Consider the following 19,870-nt stretch of genomic DNA (forward strand, 5'->3'; position numbering starts at 1 on the left):
CCTGCTAGGTTAACTGGGTTCCATCTGTCCACCATGGGGACGGGAAGAGGTTGGGACTCCAGATTTTTCTCTTTTTGTGCCTAGAGGGATCTGTGGCCTAGAACAATGTGAGGAGGGGGCTGAGAGGGGTGATTCAGTGAAATATATTCTGATTCTGGCTTTCCGAGGCATCGGTTGGTTGGGTCTGTATCCTACTCTGCCAACTACTAGTGTGCGATTGCTTGTGTGCTAGGAGAGGAAGAAATACGGGCTTGTAGAATGACTTAGGTTGGAATGTACTTGTGGAGGTCTCTGAGCTGAACCCCCACTCCAGTGAAATCTGTTTTCTTGGCTGTTTCTCTGCGATTGCACAGTGAGCATGGGCTCTGCCAGCCCGAGTTGCTTAGCCCCTGTCCGTGATTGCAGCCTAAGCAAGGGGAGAAAGATGCAGTGCAGAAGAGCAGGCAAGATGGTGATGAGTCACCCTGGTTCCTTTGGTGTTCCTCTGACACAGCGTTCTTTATTTAAATACCATATCATTTATGTATGAAAACCACTCTCAGTTCAGGATTAATGCCAGTTCTCCAATATTCCTGCCATACTCTGTGTGCTGTGTCGTGTTTCTGGAGATTGACTGCATTTAAAGGAGACCAGAAGCAACAAAGAGAAATGGCCACCCGCTGATTGTTACATAGGACAGCGTGGTGCTTGGCTTTGGGTGTGCAAGGGTGCCTGTATGAGTCACAAGCTGTTTTTAGAGGGAGGTCAGTGGCTTTTGGTACTGCAGTTACTTAGCTGGTTGGACTGGATCCAGATCTCATTAAGATTTAATTCATGACTGGTTCTTAAGGAGTCTGGATTCCACAGTAGTCTCAGAAAAATCTTAATGGGAGGTGACTCTCAAACTTGTGACTGCAGTCTCCAGCACCTGGCTCGAGCTCCTGCGGACCTTAGAACGGTGCCGTGTCCTCAGAGTGTCTGACCAGCACGGACATGAACCTTGACACCTGAACCCTCATGAGATGTTCGGGAAGTCATCCAACATGGGCTTGGGTCCCATCAGTCACAGCCTGGAGGAGAATGTGCTGCGTGGCCCTGCTGCCATGCACTGTGCCAGGAATGAGCCTGACCCCCTCCCAACTGTGATCTCTCCCCTCTCCTAGGCCTGAGGACAAACGTGGGACGATGTCGGAGGCGCGGCACGATAGCACGAGCAGTTTACAGCGGAAGAAGCCACCATGGTTAAAACTGGACATCCCGGTGCCGGGGCCCATGTCGGTGCTGGAAGAGCCCCAGCCTGTGCAGGTATGGAAGGTCTGTGGGGTGGGGGAGATGCACAGAGCCCCCCTGCACCGAGAGCACTCCTGTGCCTGCGCTCTGCCGCAGTCTGGCTGCGTGTGATGGCAGGTCATGGGGCTGCGTGAGAAGGGGCAGAGACAGAGGGTGAATTTATGACTGGTAATTAACTCCCCCTTGAAGGGGGTGTGGGAGGGATGAGGGTGGGTTGCTGATGTGCTCTGATCAGTGGACGTGACTGTTTGGATGTGGGGAGTGTGAAAAGTGTCCTGGCAGCGGGATATGGGAGTGAGGTATTCAAACAAGCATCTCTTGAGGGGCCTGGAGGAGTGAAGGACTCCTAGAGAAACAGGAGGGCCTGGGAGTGCTGGACCTCATGCTGAAATGATCTGACTTATGAATAGCCAAGATAATGACAGGGTCTCATCAGCAACAGCAGAGAAAGAACAGTTACTGGCAGCACAAAGCTGTTACCAGCATGAGGAACATAAGAAAATCGTGTGGGATGAGAACTAAGTCATTGAAGAGTGGTCAAGTAGAGATGGGGTAATAGGTTGATAGGAACTGTACAAAGTATGAGAGTAAAATACCTGTATTTGTCCTGGCAAGAGGAAGAATAGCAGGAATTTCTGCTACAAGGTTGCAAAAACTCACTGTAGGGGTGAGACCCTGGCAGGATGATTGCTAGCTGCAGGAACAGAGATGACCAGCACCAAAGGCAGAGCTGGGCAGCTCTTCCTGCCCACCTCCATGTGCCTGGGTGCAGCTGCTTTCCCAAAGGAATGGTTTGGCTGGCACAGAAATGTGGGCTTGTACAGCTTCCCTGGGGGGAGTTAAGGGCAAGCTTAAGAGGGGACTTGGGTTGTGCTTTGAAGAGCAGCAAGGACTGGTGTCTTTGTCACTGCTTGATCCAAGGGCTGAAATGCACTTCAGTTATGTGACAGCTTCTGGCAGATAAACCTTGGTCCTGGGCTCCTCTTGGAAGGAACGTGATCAGGGTTCAGTCTGCAGGGATTAGAAGTGGAATGCAGGGATTTAACAGTGCAGGTTGGAACCTCGTGAATCACTTATTTAAGGCTTTGATGGATGTTCTCTTACCTGAAATCTCAAAATCCAGCTGGGTACCTTCTGGAGAGACGCTCTGTGCTTGGGATGGAAGTGGCAGAGGTCATGTTCTCTGGAGTGCAGTGGGCACTGCGTGGGCTGTCAGGATGAGTGTGTGCAATAGCCTGGGTATCTGTGCACTGCTTTCACGTAAAACCTGCCCAAAATGCTGAGATTAGTGGAAATCATTAGCTCGCTGGGCTAAAGGGGCTTGAGTCGTGAGTAGTCTTGAGACAGAGAAGCAGTTGATTGGAGCTGTGTTTGCCAGAGGGATGGTCAGGTCAGCTTGCACATCATGAATGGGGGTGGAGTCTCTGCCAAGCTGATGAAAAGCTAATCCAGAGCACCTGGGGGTGGCATTTGTATGGTGAGTTGTGTCATATTCCATAGGTGACGTTCAGCTGAGACATGCCAGGAGCTTTCAGACCTGAGTATGTCCAGGTAGTTAGGTTATGAACACAGCTGATGGGGCTTTCCCAGCTTGCCTAGCTCCTGACAGGCAGTAGCTAAAGCACAGACCCACCCACAGCTCTTGCAGGCTTTTAGTGAAGATCCAGAGACACTTAAGGAGCAAATCTTGTTTAGTGTGCTTTACCTTATGCAGCGGGCTGGGAATAGGCGATCTGGGCTGCTTCTGGCTAGAAAACAGCCAGGAGGATATGTTTCAGGAGCTCATGTAATACATCCCCTCTTCAGAGGGACATCAGTCTGTGGGCCAGGCTAGAGCCACTCTGAACTGAGACCCACCACAGTACGCAGACGCTGGGTCCATAGTGCTGAGCACTCTGCTGTGCAGAGCCTTTCCTGGCTAACCTGAACACAGTCCTTGTTAGTCAGGCAGCAAAATCAGGCTGCTTCTGGTTGGGGTGTGGGGGTGGCTGTTGGAATTGCCAACTGTTTAACACCCTGCTGTCCTTGGCCCCCACTCTTGCTTTTCTTTGCAGCCCACAAGACGTCAGGCCTTTCTGCGAAGCGTGAGCATGCCCGCTGACAACACCCGCGTGCCCTCCCTGCCCAACGAAGTGAGGAGACCGGTGCTACAACGACAGACCTCAATCACCCAGACCATCAGGAGGTGAGACTCTGGGTTCATGGGGACTGCGTTAGTGGGGTCTGCCGTTGCTTCTTCCCTTTGTTTGTGAATTTATGGTTCTCTGCTCGTCCCATCGCCTGGCACTTCAGTGGCATGCTGTCACAGCAGGACTGGGTTGTCTCTCGTTACCTGTCGTGAGGTTGGGGAACAGGGTGGGTGCAGATATGTCACCAATATGCAAGCCCAGTGGTGCTATACAGCCTGTCTTTAGTAAGTGAGGAGACAAGTCCTGGGAGTAAGATTGTGGTGATCAGGCCAAGGAATGGTTCTTGCCATGTAGAGGCAAATTTTGGCTGCCCCCATGCTGCAGGGAGCTGGCCGCTTCTGAGTACCAGGATGCGTCAGGCCCTGATGTTTAGCTGAGACCCTGTGATGTGGTGTGTGGGGCTTGTTTTGGTGTCATACCTGAGGGCGTGGGATTGCTGGGGTGGCAGGAGCCCATCCTGAGCCGCCCAAGGCTCTCAGCAGCTTGGCTCCTGGCATTAGCTCACTGGCAGGCCCTTGAGCTGGCTATGGGAGGTGATGGAGGGTAGGGAGAGGCTACTTCAGTCCTGTCCCCGTGCCTACACAGAGGGTTATCGTTCATCCCTGTGATCCAGGGGTCTCTGAGAGATGGCCACACAGCTGGATGCTCCTTCCCTCCCCATGGTAAAGGCTAATCTGTTTGTCCAAAGGGAGCGGCTTTCCCAGCTGCTCTCCTGAGATGCCTGGCTTGTATCCCTGGCAGTGTGTCAGGCCTGCCTGGATCCTAGGAGCATCCCCGGACCCCCACAGGTCAGGGGCACTTCTAGCCAGCCAGGCTTCGCCCACTCAAAGGAGCAACTTCCCAGCTCTGGGAGGGACTGACCTCCCACTCACTGTTTTCCTTTCCCTCAGATGTTCCCCAGCTGCCGTGGTGGTGAAGCTCTCCTGCGGCAGCTCTCAGAGATCTGCTTCTTGTGAGGTTGGGAGGGCTGAGCTGTGAAGCAGCGTTTGCTCTTTTGAGGGCTGTAGGCAGCATCTGGGCCTGCCTGAGGCTGTCCTTGCACACCTAGGCTGCCTCTTCCCTCACCTCCCTGCTCTTGGTCCATTCCTTGCTGGAATGGTTAGGCAGGAGCATGTCAAGGATGAGGGGATGTCCTGGGAGGGTGCTGCGGAGGCCCTGACAGGAAGCATTGTGCAGGACAGCTGGGGTAGACTTCTGCAGCAGCCCTCACAACATGCAGCTTGGGTGTGGGGTGGGGAGGCTGGGGAACTGTGAACTGTTTGCTGCTGGGGGAACGGCTTTGGCCCCAGTGCTGCTGTCCTGTGAGACAGACAAGGCTTGTGGAAGTGGTGGGTAAGGAGGGAGTCTGGGCAGTGATGCTGAGGCTCCTGCGTGCTGAGGGAGGTGCTGATGTGCTGCTGAGCACTGGGGCACTGGACAGGCCCTGTGATGTGTCTTCTACTTATCTGCCCACACTTTAACAACAGTGCTGGGACCCACGCTGGCGGCAGTGTCCCTGCCTGTTCCGAGCGGTCTGTGTAGGCATTTTATACCCTAGGAGTACACATGGCCCCATGGGGAGTTGCCCCAAGATGCACAGATGGTTTTGGAAGTCCCAGGAGTCACCTATTCAGAGTATGTGTTTGTGGGGTCACTGCTGTTTGGCAGTGCTGAGCTGTCCCACACAGGCTGTTTCGCAGCACAGGGTGGGGGGTGCAGCAGGATGTGGGTAGGAGAGCAGGTGCAGCGCTGGAAAGGACTTCCAGGGGGCTGAACTGTGGGAGGTGCACACATGACATGACAGTAGCAATAAAAGCAGGAAGTAAATGGATCAGAAACAAGGACAGAGACCTGGAAAGTACCAAGGAAAGGCCTGAAAACCTGTGTTCCGTTTATCAGAGCTGGGGAAGCAGGGGAGAATTGCAGAGCTGTGCATCCATAAAGGTATCTTGGGGATTTCTTTTGTGGGTCCAGGGAGGCTGACTGCCAGGTTTTCTGCTTCACACGGCCCCCAGGATGCACAGAATGTCACTCTGCTCTGGCAGCAGGACTCCACACCACCCTCTGCCCTAGGGTTTGGAGGATACAGATTAGGTGTGAGCTGAGGGTCAAGCCTGTGTGGTCCAGAACATGGCATGGAAGTGAGTCAGGTACCTGAGTAAGGGCTTCCAGTCTTCCAGGGAGTCTGAGATGTCCATGCAAGGCAGCAGATGTGCACCAGGAAAGATCCTGCCAGGGTCAGACAGAATGGTTGCAGGGCACTTCCAGTGGCATCAGACACCTGTATCTAAGCAGATGATACTTTGCCTGCTGCCCCCTCCATGGTTCCACACTGCAGGGTCCAAAGCCAGCCAGCAGGATCTGCAGCAGAGTGGGCAGATCACAGAGGTCAGAGGGTACAGGGGGACTGCAGCATCCACGGTGTCTTCAAGGCCAATGGGAGACAAACCTCGGAGCAGCAGATGCAGCAGAAGGAGTCGGCACCTCCTGGGTTCAGACATGGTGTCGTGTGGCTTGAGTTGGGTTGTTTCTCTTAGGTGATGCTGTCAGCTGGAGGCTGCTGTCTGTGCGGCGTGGTGCAGCTGCTGCCAATGGAGCGAAGGAGGGCGATGGGAGGTGTGGTGTGCAGGTTGCTGCTCCCCTCCACAGCCCTGCAGGCTCCTTCCCTCAGCTCTCTTTTCTTTGCAGCAGACAGGTACGGTTTCAGAGGAGTCAGACCCTGCCCGTTCACGGGCGCCGGGTGGGCAGGAGTTCCCTGAGAAAGCGGCAGTCCCTGCCCCGATCGTTTTTCAGGTACTGGCAGCACTGAGTGTGAAACCCACCCCTGCATGTGTGTGCAAGGGCTGTTGTGAACCGCACAGACTCTGGCTGTTGCTGGGACCACACCACCTTCCCGGGGTGGCTAGGAGGCCTGAGAGTCAGCCACAGTGAGGAAGTTCATGTGTGCGTCTAACAAGCAGTGATCACTCCTACTAAATGTGCAGGCAGCTGTCAGTCAGTGGCATGGACTAACAAGCTGCCCACCTGCCAGCCTCACTGCCTCCTGCATTTCCTAACAAGCTGTCAACCTCCCTGTGTTCACCGCAGCTGGAATACCTCCCCAGGACGGCCATAGTGCAGCCTGCCTTTGCTAGCATCGATGCAACACGTGGCATATGCATATGGTGGCCCCAAAGCCTCCTTGGGGCAGAAGGGGAGGGAGAGGAAGCGGCACCAAGCAGGTGCTAGTCACATTGGTCCAGACGGGGCTGAAAAGCTGGTGGGTGGAACAGAGCATCCACTCTTTCCCTGTTGACATCATGGCTTTTTCTAATTACAATGTGACTGTCTTCTTTTTGAGGTGGAGGTCTTCGCTTACTTAGCACCAAGGAGACAAACCTCTCCAGGAGCCCAGGGCACTATGGCCCATTGACAACCCCCTGAGACTGGAGCTCAGTACACTTTAAAACCAGACAGTGTGATTTTGCGTGGCAAGGACTGGAGCTAATGCTCAGGAGTCAGTTCCCATCCAACCTTCCTCACCACTCCCCCTGGCCAGGAGCCACTCTGGCACTGTGTCCACCTTCAGAGACTACTTGTGTTTGGTCTTGGGCTTTCAGAGCTGGTTAGCTCAACCTGAGACACGTGGGCTTGTTGGCCAGGGTCACCAGAGTCCTGGCAGTCTGTGAGAAGCCCTCTGAGCTGTAGGGCTGCTTTGTGGCATGGGTTGTGCCTGTGCATCTGCACACTCTGTGCTATGGGCTTGGTTTGGGTCTGTCAGGCCAGGTGCCGACCCCAGGCCCATCTGCTCTGAGCTGGAGCAGGAGACAGAGATTGCTCTGATAAGACATGGATCCATGGGAGCAGAGCAGTGCTCCCGGGCTCCTGTGCAGCCCTGTCCTTCAGGTCTGGCCCCTGCTGACTCGTGTGACTCACATTTGGGTGCCTGAGGTCAGGTGAGATCTAGCAGTGACCTCACACCTCTGATGGGTCTGTTCTGGGGAAGGCTGGGGGCAATGCCTGCAGGCTTACACCTGGAGGCTTTAGCTGGAGGGTTTGAATTCACATCTGTCTGTGTGATGGCAGGACACCTTCACCCGCTGGCTCTGGAGGGTGCAAAACACAGGGCTGGTTTTCTGCCTCCAGCGCGCTGACTCTGTTCCCCTGTGTGACCTAATTCTAGCTGTAACCCGGCCTTTACTCCTGTGTGTGCTTAAATACTCCCCGTGTGATCTGTGAGGCCTTACTTCTCAGCAGCTGGAAATCCTGCCCTGAGCAGGGTCCTGGGGCCAGGGTTTGGGGTTGGCTTGGAAGGACTTTAAGCTTTGATGCCTGGGTCAGACAGCTGTAGGCTGACACGGCTTGTCATGTCTGAGGAAGGTCTGACCGCAGGGGGAGGCTTGGCAGGGTGCAAAGATCTTTGTTGGTTTAGGGCACTAAGTGTCCTGCAGTATTCAAGGAGGTTGTTAGTCAAATTTACCCCAATCCCTCTCCACCTTCCTTGGGATTTTGCTTCTGACACAGTGCTCTTCCATGACAGAAGACACTTGGCAAAAAACTTACCTCGTGGCTGCAACCTTCTGCTCCTCCTGCGACCAGGAGTTTAAAGCCTTAGCAGAGGTCAGGACCATGGCAAACACTTGCCATTAATGTTGCCTTTGAGGGGGATGGAAATCCTGCAGCGTGAGATGGAGAAGTTAGGGATATCCTGGGAGTGGGGGGGAGGAGAAACGTGCATTCCGGTGGCTCTTCAGGAGCAGCTACAGAGCCCTGAAACAGTACACCCCCACAGTGGGGACCTAGAGCTGGCCTGCAGATGGTAAATGTTTTCACTACATGGTTTTTAAAGGAAAAAAAAAATCCTTTCACCAAATTCCCTTCTCAGTTTCTGTTCCATCTCTTTTTCTTTCCTTTACTAAAGAACTCAGAACCATCTGTTACACACAGTGAATCTCTTCTGTCAGTTTTCCTGTCTCTCAAAAGACAGTTGCTGATGGTTGCTGATGGTTGAACATTTCTGGCCAGCATCTGTCAGGTTGCTAAAGTCAGCTGAGGACAGGCTGCGAGATGCTTGTGGGGAAGAGTCCTGCCTACCTTTGAATTGGGGTGGGCTGGAAGTGACCCCCAGAGGTGTTGCCTCTTCATGTTCACAGTCCAAGCAAACATAATGCTTCTTTGCACTTCCATGCTGGCATCTTTCAGAGGCACAGCGGACTGGTTTGGGGTGAGCAAAGACAGCGACGCTACTCAGAAATGGCAGAGAAAGAGTCTCCGCCACTGCAGCCTGCGGTATGGGAAGCTGAAACCTCAGGTCATCCGGGAGATGGACTTGCCCAGTCAGGACAATATTTCTCTGACAAGCACAGAGACTCCTCCTCCACTCTATGTCGGACCTTGCCAGCTTGGCATGCAGAAGGTGAGTGAACTGGGACAGAGTTAAGGCCATTATGAGCTCCCTGCACAGTGTCTCTACCACGTTGACAGCTGTGACCTCTCTGCCTGTGCAGTACGGCCTGGGCATGCCTGGGCTCCGTGTGCAGACACTTCCCAGGTTCCAGGCACAGTCTGGCAGCCTCCCTCTCTCCTGGATCTGGCTAGGATCCCTCAGCTGTTTTGGTGATAGGCTTGGAGCTGTGTTTGTCATGTTGGGACTGTGGCAGTGGTTAGATGTGCGCAGCCTGTCCAGGCCTTTCGCTGCTATTTTGCAAGGGCAAAATTCCATTGGGCGTAGGGTGACCAGTGTCCTGGTCCCAGAAACACAGTGACAGGCCTGGTAGGACACTGCCGACTGGATCCTTGTCCCAAGCAGCATGCATGCAGTAGCACAGCTACTGTCCTCACAGAAGCCTGGGTATGTTTTTGGACTTTGAGGAGTATCTTTTGTGTTAGTGTACTACAGCTCTGCTCATGGGTCCTTGGAAATGGTTCTGAGTGCCTGCAAATGGCATCTGTTAGCCTCCTGCTTGCTACCTTCAAGTGTGTCCCTAGGGGACAAGGCCCAGTCACCAGCACTCCAAGAACTAACTCACAATATCCCAGCTCTTCCCTTTGCTCTATCCAGTGATAATAATTGATGTGGTTGATTACTGTGAGCACCACTGCAACCTGGGCTAGTGGAGAAACACTTTCCTTCCAGAGCAGGGTAGTCTGTGGCCTGAGGCCTGGCTGCATCGTTGAAGCAGAGGATAATATTGTGCACCTTTCACTCACGTTTCATCCTCTTGTGCTCTTTCTTGTTTGCCTACTAGCTGAAATGTCTTGCAGTTAGTCTTTGGTCACAGGAGGCTCAGAAACGTTGTCGGGCTCCATGTCAGCTTCATTAAGGCAGAACACAGTATCAGTAGGTGTAAGCCCATAAAGCTTCCTGTTGAGCATGCCACTGTGGATTAAAAAAAGCTCGTAAAACATTGGGATAAAGCACAGACATCTTATGGAAACCACAGCTGTGGTGATGTAAGGACAGAGGCAAGGTTTGTTGCTGAAGGCAATATTTTCCTTAGGTTGATCCGTGTGTTTGGAAGAAGCGAGCGCTTTGGTCTGTAGAGTCCCGGAGAAGGGCTTGCAGCTCCCGGAAGCTTGCCTGCTTTTTCCAGCTGTTACAACTTAATTAATGGAAGCAGATGTAAATACACAGTTAAACTTCAACAGGATACTGTTTAAGGCCTGGGCTGTCCAGTACAAGAAAGGAAACTGGAAGGAGAAAGAGCACGGCTGTTTCGAGGGATTTCGCAAGCTGCCGTTCAAACAGCACATCCTCTGGCTGCTGAGCTCACTGACACATGAGATAACTGAAACCAAGAGCACAGGAAGGGCCTAACGACGTTTGGAGTCTCCTGTGAACAAGAACATTCAGGCTGAAAATAGTACCAATAAAACAAACCAAAAGGGATTTAAACAAAAAAAGGGCAGGGGAAGAGGTTTGGGGACTTGGGTTTGAGGTTTACAATCAGGGCTTAGCTTGCAACAGGTTAGTCTGTATCTGGCTACCCTAAGATTACCTCTTGGTCAGTCCCAGGAGCCAGGCCACAAGGTGTTTGCTTGGAGGGAGGAGGGCTTGGTAGGGAAGGGTCTGGGGGTGAGTCGACTGATGGGCTGCTTCTCTTGGAAAGATCATAGACCCCTTGGCGCGTGGCCGAGCTTTCCGTATGGCTGACGACAACGACGGCTGCAGCATCCCCCACACACCCATCACACCCGGCGCCACGTCGCTCTGCTCCTTCACCAGTTCGCGCTCAGGGTTCAACCGCCTCCCGCGACGGCGGAAACGGGAATCTGTCGCCAAAATGAGTTTCCGAGCAGCTGCAGCTCTGGTGAAGGTACTGTCTGGGGGAGGGCAGGGCCTGGCCTGGTGGCAGGCTGGGGCTCTGCCCCGGGAGAAGGGGGAGGGGGAGGGAGCTGTGCAGTGGGGGGTATGGGGAAGAGTGGTGGTGGAGGAGAAGAAACGGAGCACTCTCCTGTTCTGTTCCAGCCGTGTGCCTGGGAAGTAGGATTTGCAATACCCAGGGACCATGGCTAGGGTTTGGTACAGATCGTGCTTCCCCTTTATTGGCCTGGGGGCTTTCATTCCCACAGCCTCAGAGTGTTCCAGCAGATCCAGTTCAGCCTGCCTGGACCTCTGTGTGCACCTGGTCAGCAGTCACAGAAGTACCTGAGGCTCTTACTGTGCAAGTCCCTTCGTCTTGCCACGTGTCTGTCTGCCTTTCCGGGCCCAGTGACCTTTTTGCTGCACCCAGTACCACCCATTGCTGTGGTCTGGTCAGAAACATTGTACAATACGTGGTCAAGGAGCGTGTTGCAAGCCTTACCCACACAGGAGATGGGCACTGTGGCTGGAGAAGTGGGGTAACACCTTTGGGTCTCACCGGGAAGGTGTCACACGCCAGCAGGTCTGCTGTGCTCCACACACGAGTGTGAGCCAGCTCAGCACTTGGGCTTCTTGTGTGCTGACCAGGGTGGCCCTGCATGTGCCTGGGGTCCAGGTCTCTGGCAATGACTCAATGCCCCTTTCCCTGTCCACAGGGGCGATCCGTGAAGGACAGCACCCTGAGGAGAGCCCAGCGGCGCAGCTTCACCCCAGCCAGTTTCCTGGAGGAAGACACGGTGGATTTTCCGGATGAGCTCGACACTTCTTTCTTCGCTCGGGTGAGGAGCAGGGCTCTGGTGTGGTGCTGGCCCCAGAAACAGTGTGAGGCTCTCGGTCTGGCAGGACTGTGTTGCAGAGAGCTTTCTGCTGGGGTGGTGTCTCCAATGGGATGCTGGTTTCTTCTGATGGGACTTTTGTTTCTCTGCCCAGGAAGGAGTCCTTCACGAGGAGCTCTCTACTTACCCAGATGAAGTGTTCGAGTCGCCGTCAGAAGCTGCAATCAAAGATGCTGAGGTGAAACCTCCAGATCAGGCAGATCTCACAGGAGGTGCCTTGGACAAAAATGAGCTTGAAAGAAGCCATTTGCTACTGTGAGTATCTTTCTGGAAGCTATCCTGTTCAGAATGGGACCTCTTGCATGGAGGCAGCCAGGGTCTGGGTGCAGTGGGTGCTTGGTGCAGAGAGCAGTGCAGCAATGGGTTTTCCTTCAACCCAGCATAAGACCTCCTGCCCCAGCTACCCATGCAGTGAAAGGTGACTTGGAGGCCACCTCTGCAGTCTCTCCAGGAGCTTCCAGCCTCTTGTGATGTGTTTTGGATACTGTATTGTGCTTTGAGGAACCAAAGGACATTTAAAGTCAGCTGTGAGGATGCCGGGGACCAGCCTTTGGCTGTGGAGAACATAGCAAAGAGGAGAAGGCAGTTTCCATTGCCACTGTCACCAGGAACTGCTCTCTTGCTCCAGGGAGCGGTGTGAAGCATTGCTGAGTGTCGAGCTGGGCTACATTCCTCACTCGAAAGGAGAGAAAGGTGTGGCACTGATGCTGAGAGCCCTACAAATATGTGGGTGGTACTGTACTGTACTGCAGGCCTGGATTTTTTCCACCTGAGTAACTGGTACTGAGTAATTGCTCTGTGTCGTTTCCGAATCAGCTCAAGCTCAGCTGGCAGCTCACCCACCCCATCAGAGAGCTCTGCTGGGTGTGAGCATGGAGCAGACAGGGAGGTCCTTGTTGTGGTTCTGCCGCTTATGGCCCATCTTGCTGTGTTGGCGCTTTCCCTTCAAGTGCTTCCAAGAACTTCACTCAGTCTTAACATAAGTGGAAGCAGCAAATGGTGGGAGTTTGTTGTCACTCCTCTGAGATGGTCTCAGTCTTCTTGGCTCCATTTGGTTCTCCTTAAATAGTTTTATTTATTGAGGAAAATACATTTCATGCTTCAGGGAACTCCTATCAGGGTCAGAGCTGGGTGTCCTTGTGGGGAGCCAGGTGCAGGCGCTGCGTAACCCTTGGAAATGCAGCGGCCACTTCAGGGCAGCCTGTCTGCCACCCGCTGCTGCTCAGCCCAGCAGGGTCTGCTGCCACCAGAGAGTGGGGGGGACTGGTCCCCATTGCTGTGCTGTGGAGAGAAAACCATTGCTATCCCGCTTTCTGTTTCAGCCCTCTGGAACGAGGCTGGAGGAAGCAAAAGGACGGGGCTCTGGCACAGCCCAAGGTCCGCTTGCGGCAGGAGGTGGTGAGCGTCAGCCCCCAGAAGCGTGGCCAGCGCATAGCCGTCCCCGTCAGGAAGCTCTTTGCCAAGGAGAAGAGGCCGTACGGCCTGGGCATGGTGGGGAAGCTGACAAACCGCACATACCGCAAGCGCATCGACAGCTATGTCAAGCGGCAGATTGAGGACATGGATGACCACAGGTGAGAGCCGTGGTTGTGGAAGGATCCCAGCAAAACTGGCGAGTGAGCGCTCCTGGCCCTTGGTGACTCAGGTCACCGCTGCAGGGTGGTTGGGTGTATTCTGCTGCTGAGCCCCCCCAGTAGTGCAAACCGCAGCAGGCAGCGGTGCGTTGACGTCACCCTGCACTGGGTGCTCACCCTGCTCCTTGCGTTGCTCTGGGTGTCTGTGTCTGTGCTGCCTGGAGGGACTGTGGATCTCAGTCCCATCACTGCTGTCCTGTGATCAGAAGGAAGGCTCAGGTGTCCCTGCCTCTGATCATCCCCTGAAAGTCACTATTACAGACATGCAGCGTGCTTTGGCATCAGGTTTATGTGTTCTCATGGATGTTTTCTTGGGAAGGGGTGGCTTGTCTGGTGTAATGGGGCACCCAGAGTAAACCGGGTCTGCCTGACAGCAAGACCTTGGGTTGTTGCCTCCAGTCCCGTGCATCCCTAGGTGGTCCTGGCCCTGTATCCCAGATTCTGCCAAGGCCCCTGGGGAAAACAGGCAGCTCTTCTCCAGCATTCTGTGAGTAGCTGCAGCATGCTTGGGTTTGTGCTTCTGATCTTTTCCCTCCCCTTCCACCCAGGCCTTTCTTCACTTACTGGGTGACCTTTGTGCACTCGCTCATCACCATCCTGGCAGTGTGCATCTACGGCATTGCCCCTGTGGGGTTCTCACAACACGAAACTGTCGACTCGGTAAGTAACTCCCCGGCTTGTCTAGAGTGGGATTGTGTCTCAGCCTTCATCTGCCAGCTCCTGTGGTCTTCAGCATAGTGACTACTTGCCTGCAGGCCGTGATGGCCAGAGGCTGTGTGTCCAGCCCCAGGGGGGCTGCCTGCAACATCCCTGTGAGCCCAAATGCGTGGTGGGCTCTTTGCAGGCTCTGGTGTCCCGGTGGTGGGAGCCCTTTCAAGGCCGCTTGCTCCCCTCCTGGTGGAGACCAGGAGGATGTTCCTGGCAGGAAGTGCTCCCAACCTCAGTTAAGGTTTTACAGCAGTTGCAGGGTTTGCTTCTGCCAGGAGCAAACTTGACCCATCTGGCTTTGACCTTGAAGCTGTGTGTAGGCTTCCAGGCAGTGTTAGGAGTCTCTGGGGTACGCATTGCTGCAGCCACATCCCCGCTCCATGCAGGGGGTGCCCCAGGTTGCTTCTCGCCTGTGTCTGACAGCTTTCAGAGCGCTGTCACCAGCCCCTGGGTCTGTGCTGCCTGCAGGTGCTGCTTGTGCTTCTGGCCTGCGAGGAGCTTTTTGCAGGCTCTCCAGCTGCTCTCAAGGTCTTCAAGCCCTGGGGTTTCTTGAAGTAGCCAGAGAGAGACATTTTGAATGAAATCCTAAGTTGAAGGTGCCCAGGCCTTGGCAGGGGTTTGCTGTGATCCTGCCAAATACCAGCTTGCGAGAACCGTGTGCCCGGTCCCTGTGGGGATTTCCATCCCTCCCAGGTGCTGTGCTGCTGACCCTGTGGTCAGGAGCTCAGGGCACTCTCGCTTTCTCTCCTTGCAGGTCTTGCGAAACAGAGGGGTTTATGAAAATGTCAAGTACGTTCAGCAGGAAAACTTCTGGATTGGCCCCAGCTCAGTGAGTGGCTGGGACTGCTGGGGGGCAAAGAGGGGGCTGCGTGCTGCAGCCGTGCCACTGCGGGCTCCGGGGCCCTCTGCTGCTGGGAGCTCGGTGCCAGCAGCTGCTGTTGGCTGGACATCCCATGAGCCCTGTGGCCGCTGGCAGGGTGCAGTGGTGCTCCCAGCCCCAGCCACCCTGCAGTACTGGCTACCAGCAGGGTGGGTGGACTTCAGCACTCCTGTTTTGCACCTTGTTCCTACAAAGCCAAGCACAGGGCTAGAGAAAACGCGGGAGTTGTACGGTGTGTGACAGCTTGCTTGTAGCCATTCCTCCTGGGAAGGGCTGTCATGTCCTGAAGCTTCCTTTCCTGGCCAGAGTGCTGGCTTTTGGAACCACAGGCAAGGAAATTCCTGATCTGAAGAATCCCTGATCTCTGAAGAAGGCTTGCCTTCTTCAGAGCAGATACTGAGATCATGCCTGACGTGTGTTGGGCTTCACCATGCAGGACTAGTCCCTGGTCCTGTGAGTCCTGACAGGGGCACCCCTTGCAACCCTACCCCAGGCAGCTGTGTCCTGCCCCTTGGCTGAGCTGGGTGCTTCCATCCTTGCCAGGAGGCCCTGATCCACCTTGGGGCCAAGTTCTCACCGTGCATGAGGCAGGACCAGCAAGTGCACAGCTTCATCAGCGCCAAGCGGGAGAAGGAGAAGCACTCAGCTTGCTGTGTGCGGAACGACAAGTCCGGCTGCGTGCAGACCTCGGAGGAGGAGTGCTCAGTGAGTGCAGTACCCCTGTCCTGCTGTCCCTGCAGGCTCAGGGCTACTTCTGTCCCTGCTTCTCCCGCCCTGGGCTTCATGGTGACACCTCTCCTCTCTCCTGCAGTCCACGCTGGCCGTGTGGGTGAAGTGGCCGCACCACCCCAGCACACCAATGCTGGCAGGAAACAAGAGGCAGTTCGGGTCTGTTTGTCATCAGGACCCAAGGTAGGTCCTGCCTAGCCCACTGCTGCCCGAGAGGCCAGGCCAGTGGTGACAGTGGAGTCAAGAGAGGTGTGGAGTCCCAGGCCAGCTGGCTGCTGGATGGAACAGTGGCTGCTCTGGAGACCAAGGGATGTGGTGGCAATAGTGTCCCTGCCCACCCCGATAGCTATCAGGGTGGCAGCCTGGGGGTATTGCAGTACCCACTGGTCTGTTGGTGGCTGCCCACCTGCACAGTGGTGTGTCATGAGGCATGGGTGCCCCCAGAGGAGAGCTGTGTGCCTGCAGCCTGGGGACAGGGACAGTGGGGTGGCTCCTCGGGGGTTCTGCCAGCTCTTGGTGCTGGGGAAAGGAACTCCTTGGGCTGATTTCTGCTTTCTGTTGCTGCAGGGTGTGTGAGCAGCCAGCTTCAATGGAGCCGCATGAGTGGCCGGATGACATCACCAAATGGCCGGTGAGTATCACCGCTGGCGTGGGGCCTGCATGGGCAGGTGGAATATGGCAACTGCCTGCCCCGGGCAGAGCTATGGCTGTCTTGGTGGAAGGAAGGGGTCTCTGGTGCAGCCACCTGCTCGCTGCCACAACCACCAGATCAGAGCAGCCGTGGGTTTGCCTACCTGAGGCTCAAAGTCCTCCAACAACAGTTCCCCGGTGCCAGCTAACACCTTGCTGAAGTCCTGCACCCTGCCTGGGCAACAGGGTGATGGAGGCTGACACCACAAGGGAGTGTCTGTGGCACCGGCTTCTTCCCAAGGGGCTGCTTTGGCTTTACCCTTGCAGTGAGCAGAGCTGCGCCGGTCTGACTGCAGCCTGTCATCATTTTCCAGATCTGCACCAAAAACAGTGCTGGGAATTACACCAACCACCTTCACATGGACTGTGTGATTACGGGCCGGCCCTGCTGCATCGGGACCAAAGGAAGGTAACGAGCTGCCCTGTGCGGAGCGAGGCTGCGTGCCTGGCTGAGACACGGGGCCCTTCTCAGGTTGTAGTCACAACCGTTGGTCCTTCTTGTCCTGCTGCCCTGCAGTCCAGAGACCTGCTGGGGAGGGGAGCTGGATGGGGAGCCGTGACGGATCTCCCAAGTGGAGCAGGACGCTGGGACGAGTGGGACAGAACAGCCAGACATAGTCTTTGATGTGGTGGGGTTTCTCCCTCAACTGGCCCTGTGGCTGGAGGGACTCAGATGCCAAGGGATGAAACACTTCTGCCAGGGAGTTCTGCACTTCTCCTTTGGAGCAGCCAGCTTGGTCTTGACAGGCCACATTGGCCCCAGCCTAATGTCCCCGAGCCTCCCGGAGATGTTGGGGAACAACCTGCTCTGGGTTTGCCAAGGAGGAAGATGCTCTTCTTCCACATGGTGCTCCCCAGCTTGAAGTTACCTGGCACTTGAGCCTGGCTTTTCCTGCTATTAGAAGAGCTGGTGCTGCCCCAAGGAGTGTCTCTGTCCCTCAGGGTCATGACTGGGATGCTGTCGGCCTCGCTCGCTCCCTTTCCCGCTCTGTCAGGCTCCCCCAACTCCAGAGACACAGCTTCCCTGAGCTCTGGGGGCTCTCACAGCCGATTACTTGTGCTTTCTGCAGGTGTGAAATAACCTCCCGGGAGTACTGCGAGTTTATGCGGGGCTATTTCCATGAGGAGGCAACACTCTGCTCTCAGGTACGAGTGGAGCCGGGGGCTTGCACAGCCACCCGGCTGTTCCCCGTAGCACCTGAGCTGTGGCGTAGGTGGGAGCCCTGTACCCCATTCCCCTCTGAGCCTGGGGACTGCCCAAGGGACGCTGCCGATGCGGGCAGCGGCAGAGCTGGTGGCCTCAGTCCCTCTTAGGACATCACTTTAGGATTCAGGCTGGCAGCTTGCCAAAGCCCCACACAGCACTGCTGTGCAAGCAGCAAGTGGATGCCACATTCCCGCTCCGTGGGTGAGCAGAGGCGGGTGCCTGTTGTGTGCATAGGTTGGGGTGAAGAATGAGCACATAAAGCTGCCCTGGGGAGTGGGGGTTACGTGGGACTTGGTCCAGTGGAGAAGGGCAAGGAGAGTCCTCCTTTCAGTGCTAGCTGCAATCTCTGCTCTGGGGAACCAGCTCTGCTGGCAGGCACCCCTCCCAACCCCGCTTCTGTGCCCTAGGTGCACTGCATGGATGATGTCTGTGGACTCCTCCCCTTCCTAAATCCAGAAGTCCCTGACCAGTTCTATCGCCTCTGGCTCTCGCTTTTCCTCCACGCTGGGTAAGCACAGGGGTAAAACTCCCTGCCCTGCACCTCTGGCTTGCTGTTCCAGCAGTCCCTGCCCTGTGGGAGATGGGGGGCCCAGCTGGCGTCCCTACTGAGGTTTACCATGCCGCATTTGGCAGGAGGGCTGTTGAGAGGTGTGGGCGAGGCCAGAGCAGGAGCTCCCAGCACCCTGGGTGACTTTCGGTGGCTGCTATTTCAGCTCCTGTACTCTGAACTTGGCAGGATCCTGCACTGTCTGGTTTCAATCTGTTTCCAAATGACGATCCTGCGGGACCTAGAGAAGCTGGCAGGATGGCATCGCATCTCTATCATCTACCTGCTCAGTGGCATCACTGGGAACCTTGCCAGTGCAATATTTCTACCCTACAGAGCAGAGGTGGGTCTCCTGCAGACTGGGGTCCCGATAACCTGCCCTGAACCAGCCCTCTTGTGCCTGTGCTGCTCTGGCAGAGGCAGACACGCTGGAGCTGGGTCAGCTCAGCAGCACGGGGCTTCCATGGCCGTGAGGCCAGCAGACAGCACTGTGCCATCACCTAGCTGCTGAGCAGTAAGCGTGCCCTGGGCTGTCTGAGGGCCTGTCCTGGTTCGGCTGCAGTGAGGCAGCTGCCCTGTGTAGTGAATCAGGGGCTTGTCCAGGTCCTGACAGGCTGGGAATGGGGATCTGTACCTGGCACCAGACCCTCCCGTGGGAGCGACAGGCAGGAGGGGGCAAAGAGCAGAGCTCACCTTCCCCACAGACTGGCCGGGACTGTCCCTGTCCACATGCCATAGCTAGAGCAGTCTGCATGGGGGGACCTGAGGGGCCTCCTTCCAGGTCCTTTGGTAAGGAGAAGCATATGGTGGGTGGGAGGAGCCAGGAGACCACCTGCAACGGCTTCTCCCCTCGGGTGGGTCACCCCAGCTCTGTCATCCTGGAACAGAAAGTCTGTTCTGGCCATTGCTGGCCTCACCCCTAACCTTGATCCTAAATGCAACTGGGCCCCTCTGTACCTTGGCCCCTGTAGCAAGGAGGAAGCTGCAGGCTGTGTTGTCACCGAATGAGGAGTTACAGGCATGGGGCTGTGATGCCTGGAGCTGGCTGCAGAAGCTTGGCAGGTGGGATGTGCCTGATGTTACCTGTGACACTCTTTTTCTGCAGGTTGGCCCTGCAGGATCCCAGTTTGGGATTCTAGCCTGTCTCTTTGTGGAGCTCTTCCAGAGTTGGCAAATCCTGGCACGCCCATGGAGGGCCTTCTTCAAGCTGCTGGCTGTGGTGCTCTTTCTTTTTGCCTTTGGCCTCCTGCCTTGGATTGACAATTTTGCTCACATTTCAGGATTTATCAGTGGTTTCTTCCTCTCCTTTGCCTTCCTGCCCTACATTAGCTTTGGGAAGTTTGATTTATATAGGAAGCGATGCCAAATTATAGTTTTCCAGCTGATCTTCATTGCACTCTTCTCAGGACTCGTGATTCTGTTCTATTTCTACCCCATCAAGTGCGAGTGGTGCGAGTTCCTCACTTGCATACCGTTCACGGACAAATTCTGTGAGAAGTACGACCTGGATGCTCAGCTCCACTGAAGGCAAAGACCAGCTTCTCGAGCAGGCACTGGAGAGGGACTGTCTTTGCGCCCGCTGCGCCCGCCCCACGCGGGCAAAGCCTCTAATCCCGTGACACTTCTAACCCTGCCCGTGGTTAATTTAAACTGTCTCCGTAGCACTTGGCAGGCATGTGTTGCCTTATTCAGAAGACTCTGAAAACAGAACGGTTGTGCCTTGTTCAATTGTATTGAACCTTCTCTGCTGCCATTATTTTTATTACACTAGTTTCAGTACTACATTTTTAACCAGAGTTGTTTACTACTGCTAAGGTGGTGATTAAATGGCAAGGTAGCGTTTTAGCTACTGTTAATTGT

The 19,870-nt window shown here is 55.2% G+C and overlaps 1 protein-coding gene across 1 annotated transcript; it reads left to right on the plus strand.

The window, feature by feature from the left end:
• Positions 1-1,164: 1,164 nt before the first annotated feature.
• On the plus strand, positions 1,165-19,865 carry RHBDF1 (rhomboid 5 homolog 1; the record flags this gene model as incomplete). Its single annotated transcript, XM_084270775.1, has 17 exons — positions 1,165-1,284; positions 3,324-3,454; positions 8,619-8,832; positions 10,526-10,732; positions 11,436-11,558; positions 11,710-11,870; positions 12,938-13,189; positions 13,798-13,909; positions 14,712-14,786; positions 15,381-15,542; positions 15,649-15,749; positions 16,134-16,197; positions 16,571-16,665; positions 17,327-17,402; positions 17,871-17,971; positions 18,200-18,353; positions 19,116-19,865. The coding sequence occupies 17 exons, from the start codon at positions 1,165-1,167 to the stop codon at positions 19,533-19,535; spliced, it is 2,568 nt and encodes an 855-aa protein (XP_084126901.1). The 3' UTR covers positions 19,536-19,865.
• Between the last annotated feature and the right edge of the window lie 5 nt (positions 19,866-19,870).

Source organism: Gallinula chloropus (genome assembly GCF_964237585.1).
Source record: "Gallinula chloropus genome assembly, chromosome: 15".
NCBI lineage: Eukaryota > Metazoa > Chordata > Aves > Gruiformes > Rallidae > Gallinula > Gallinula chloropus.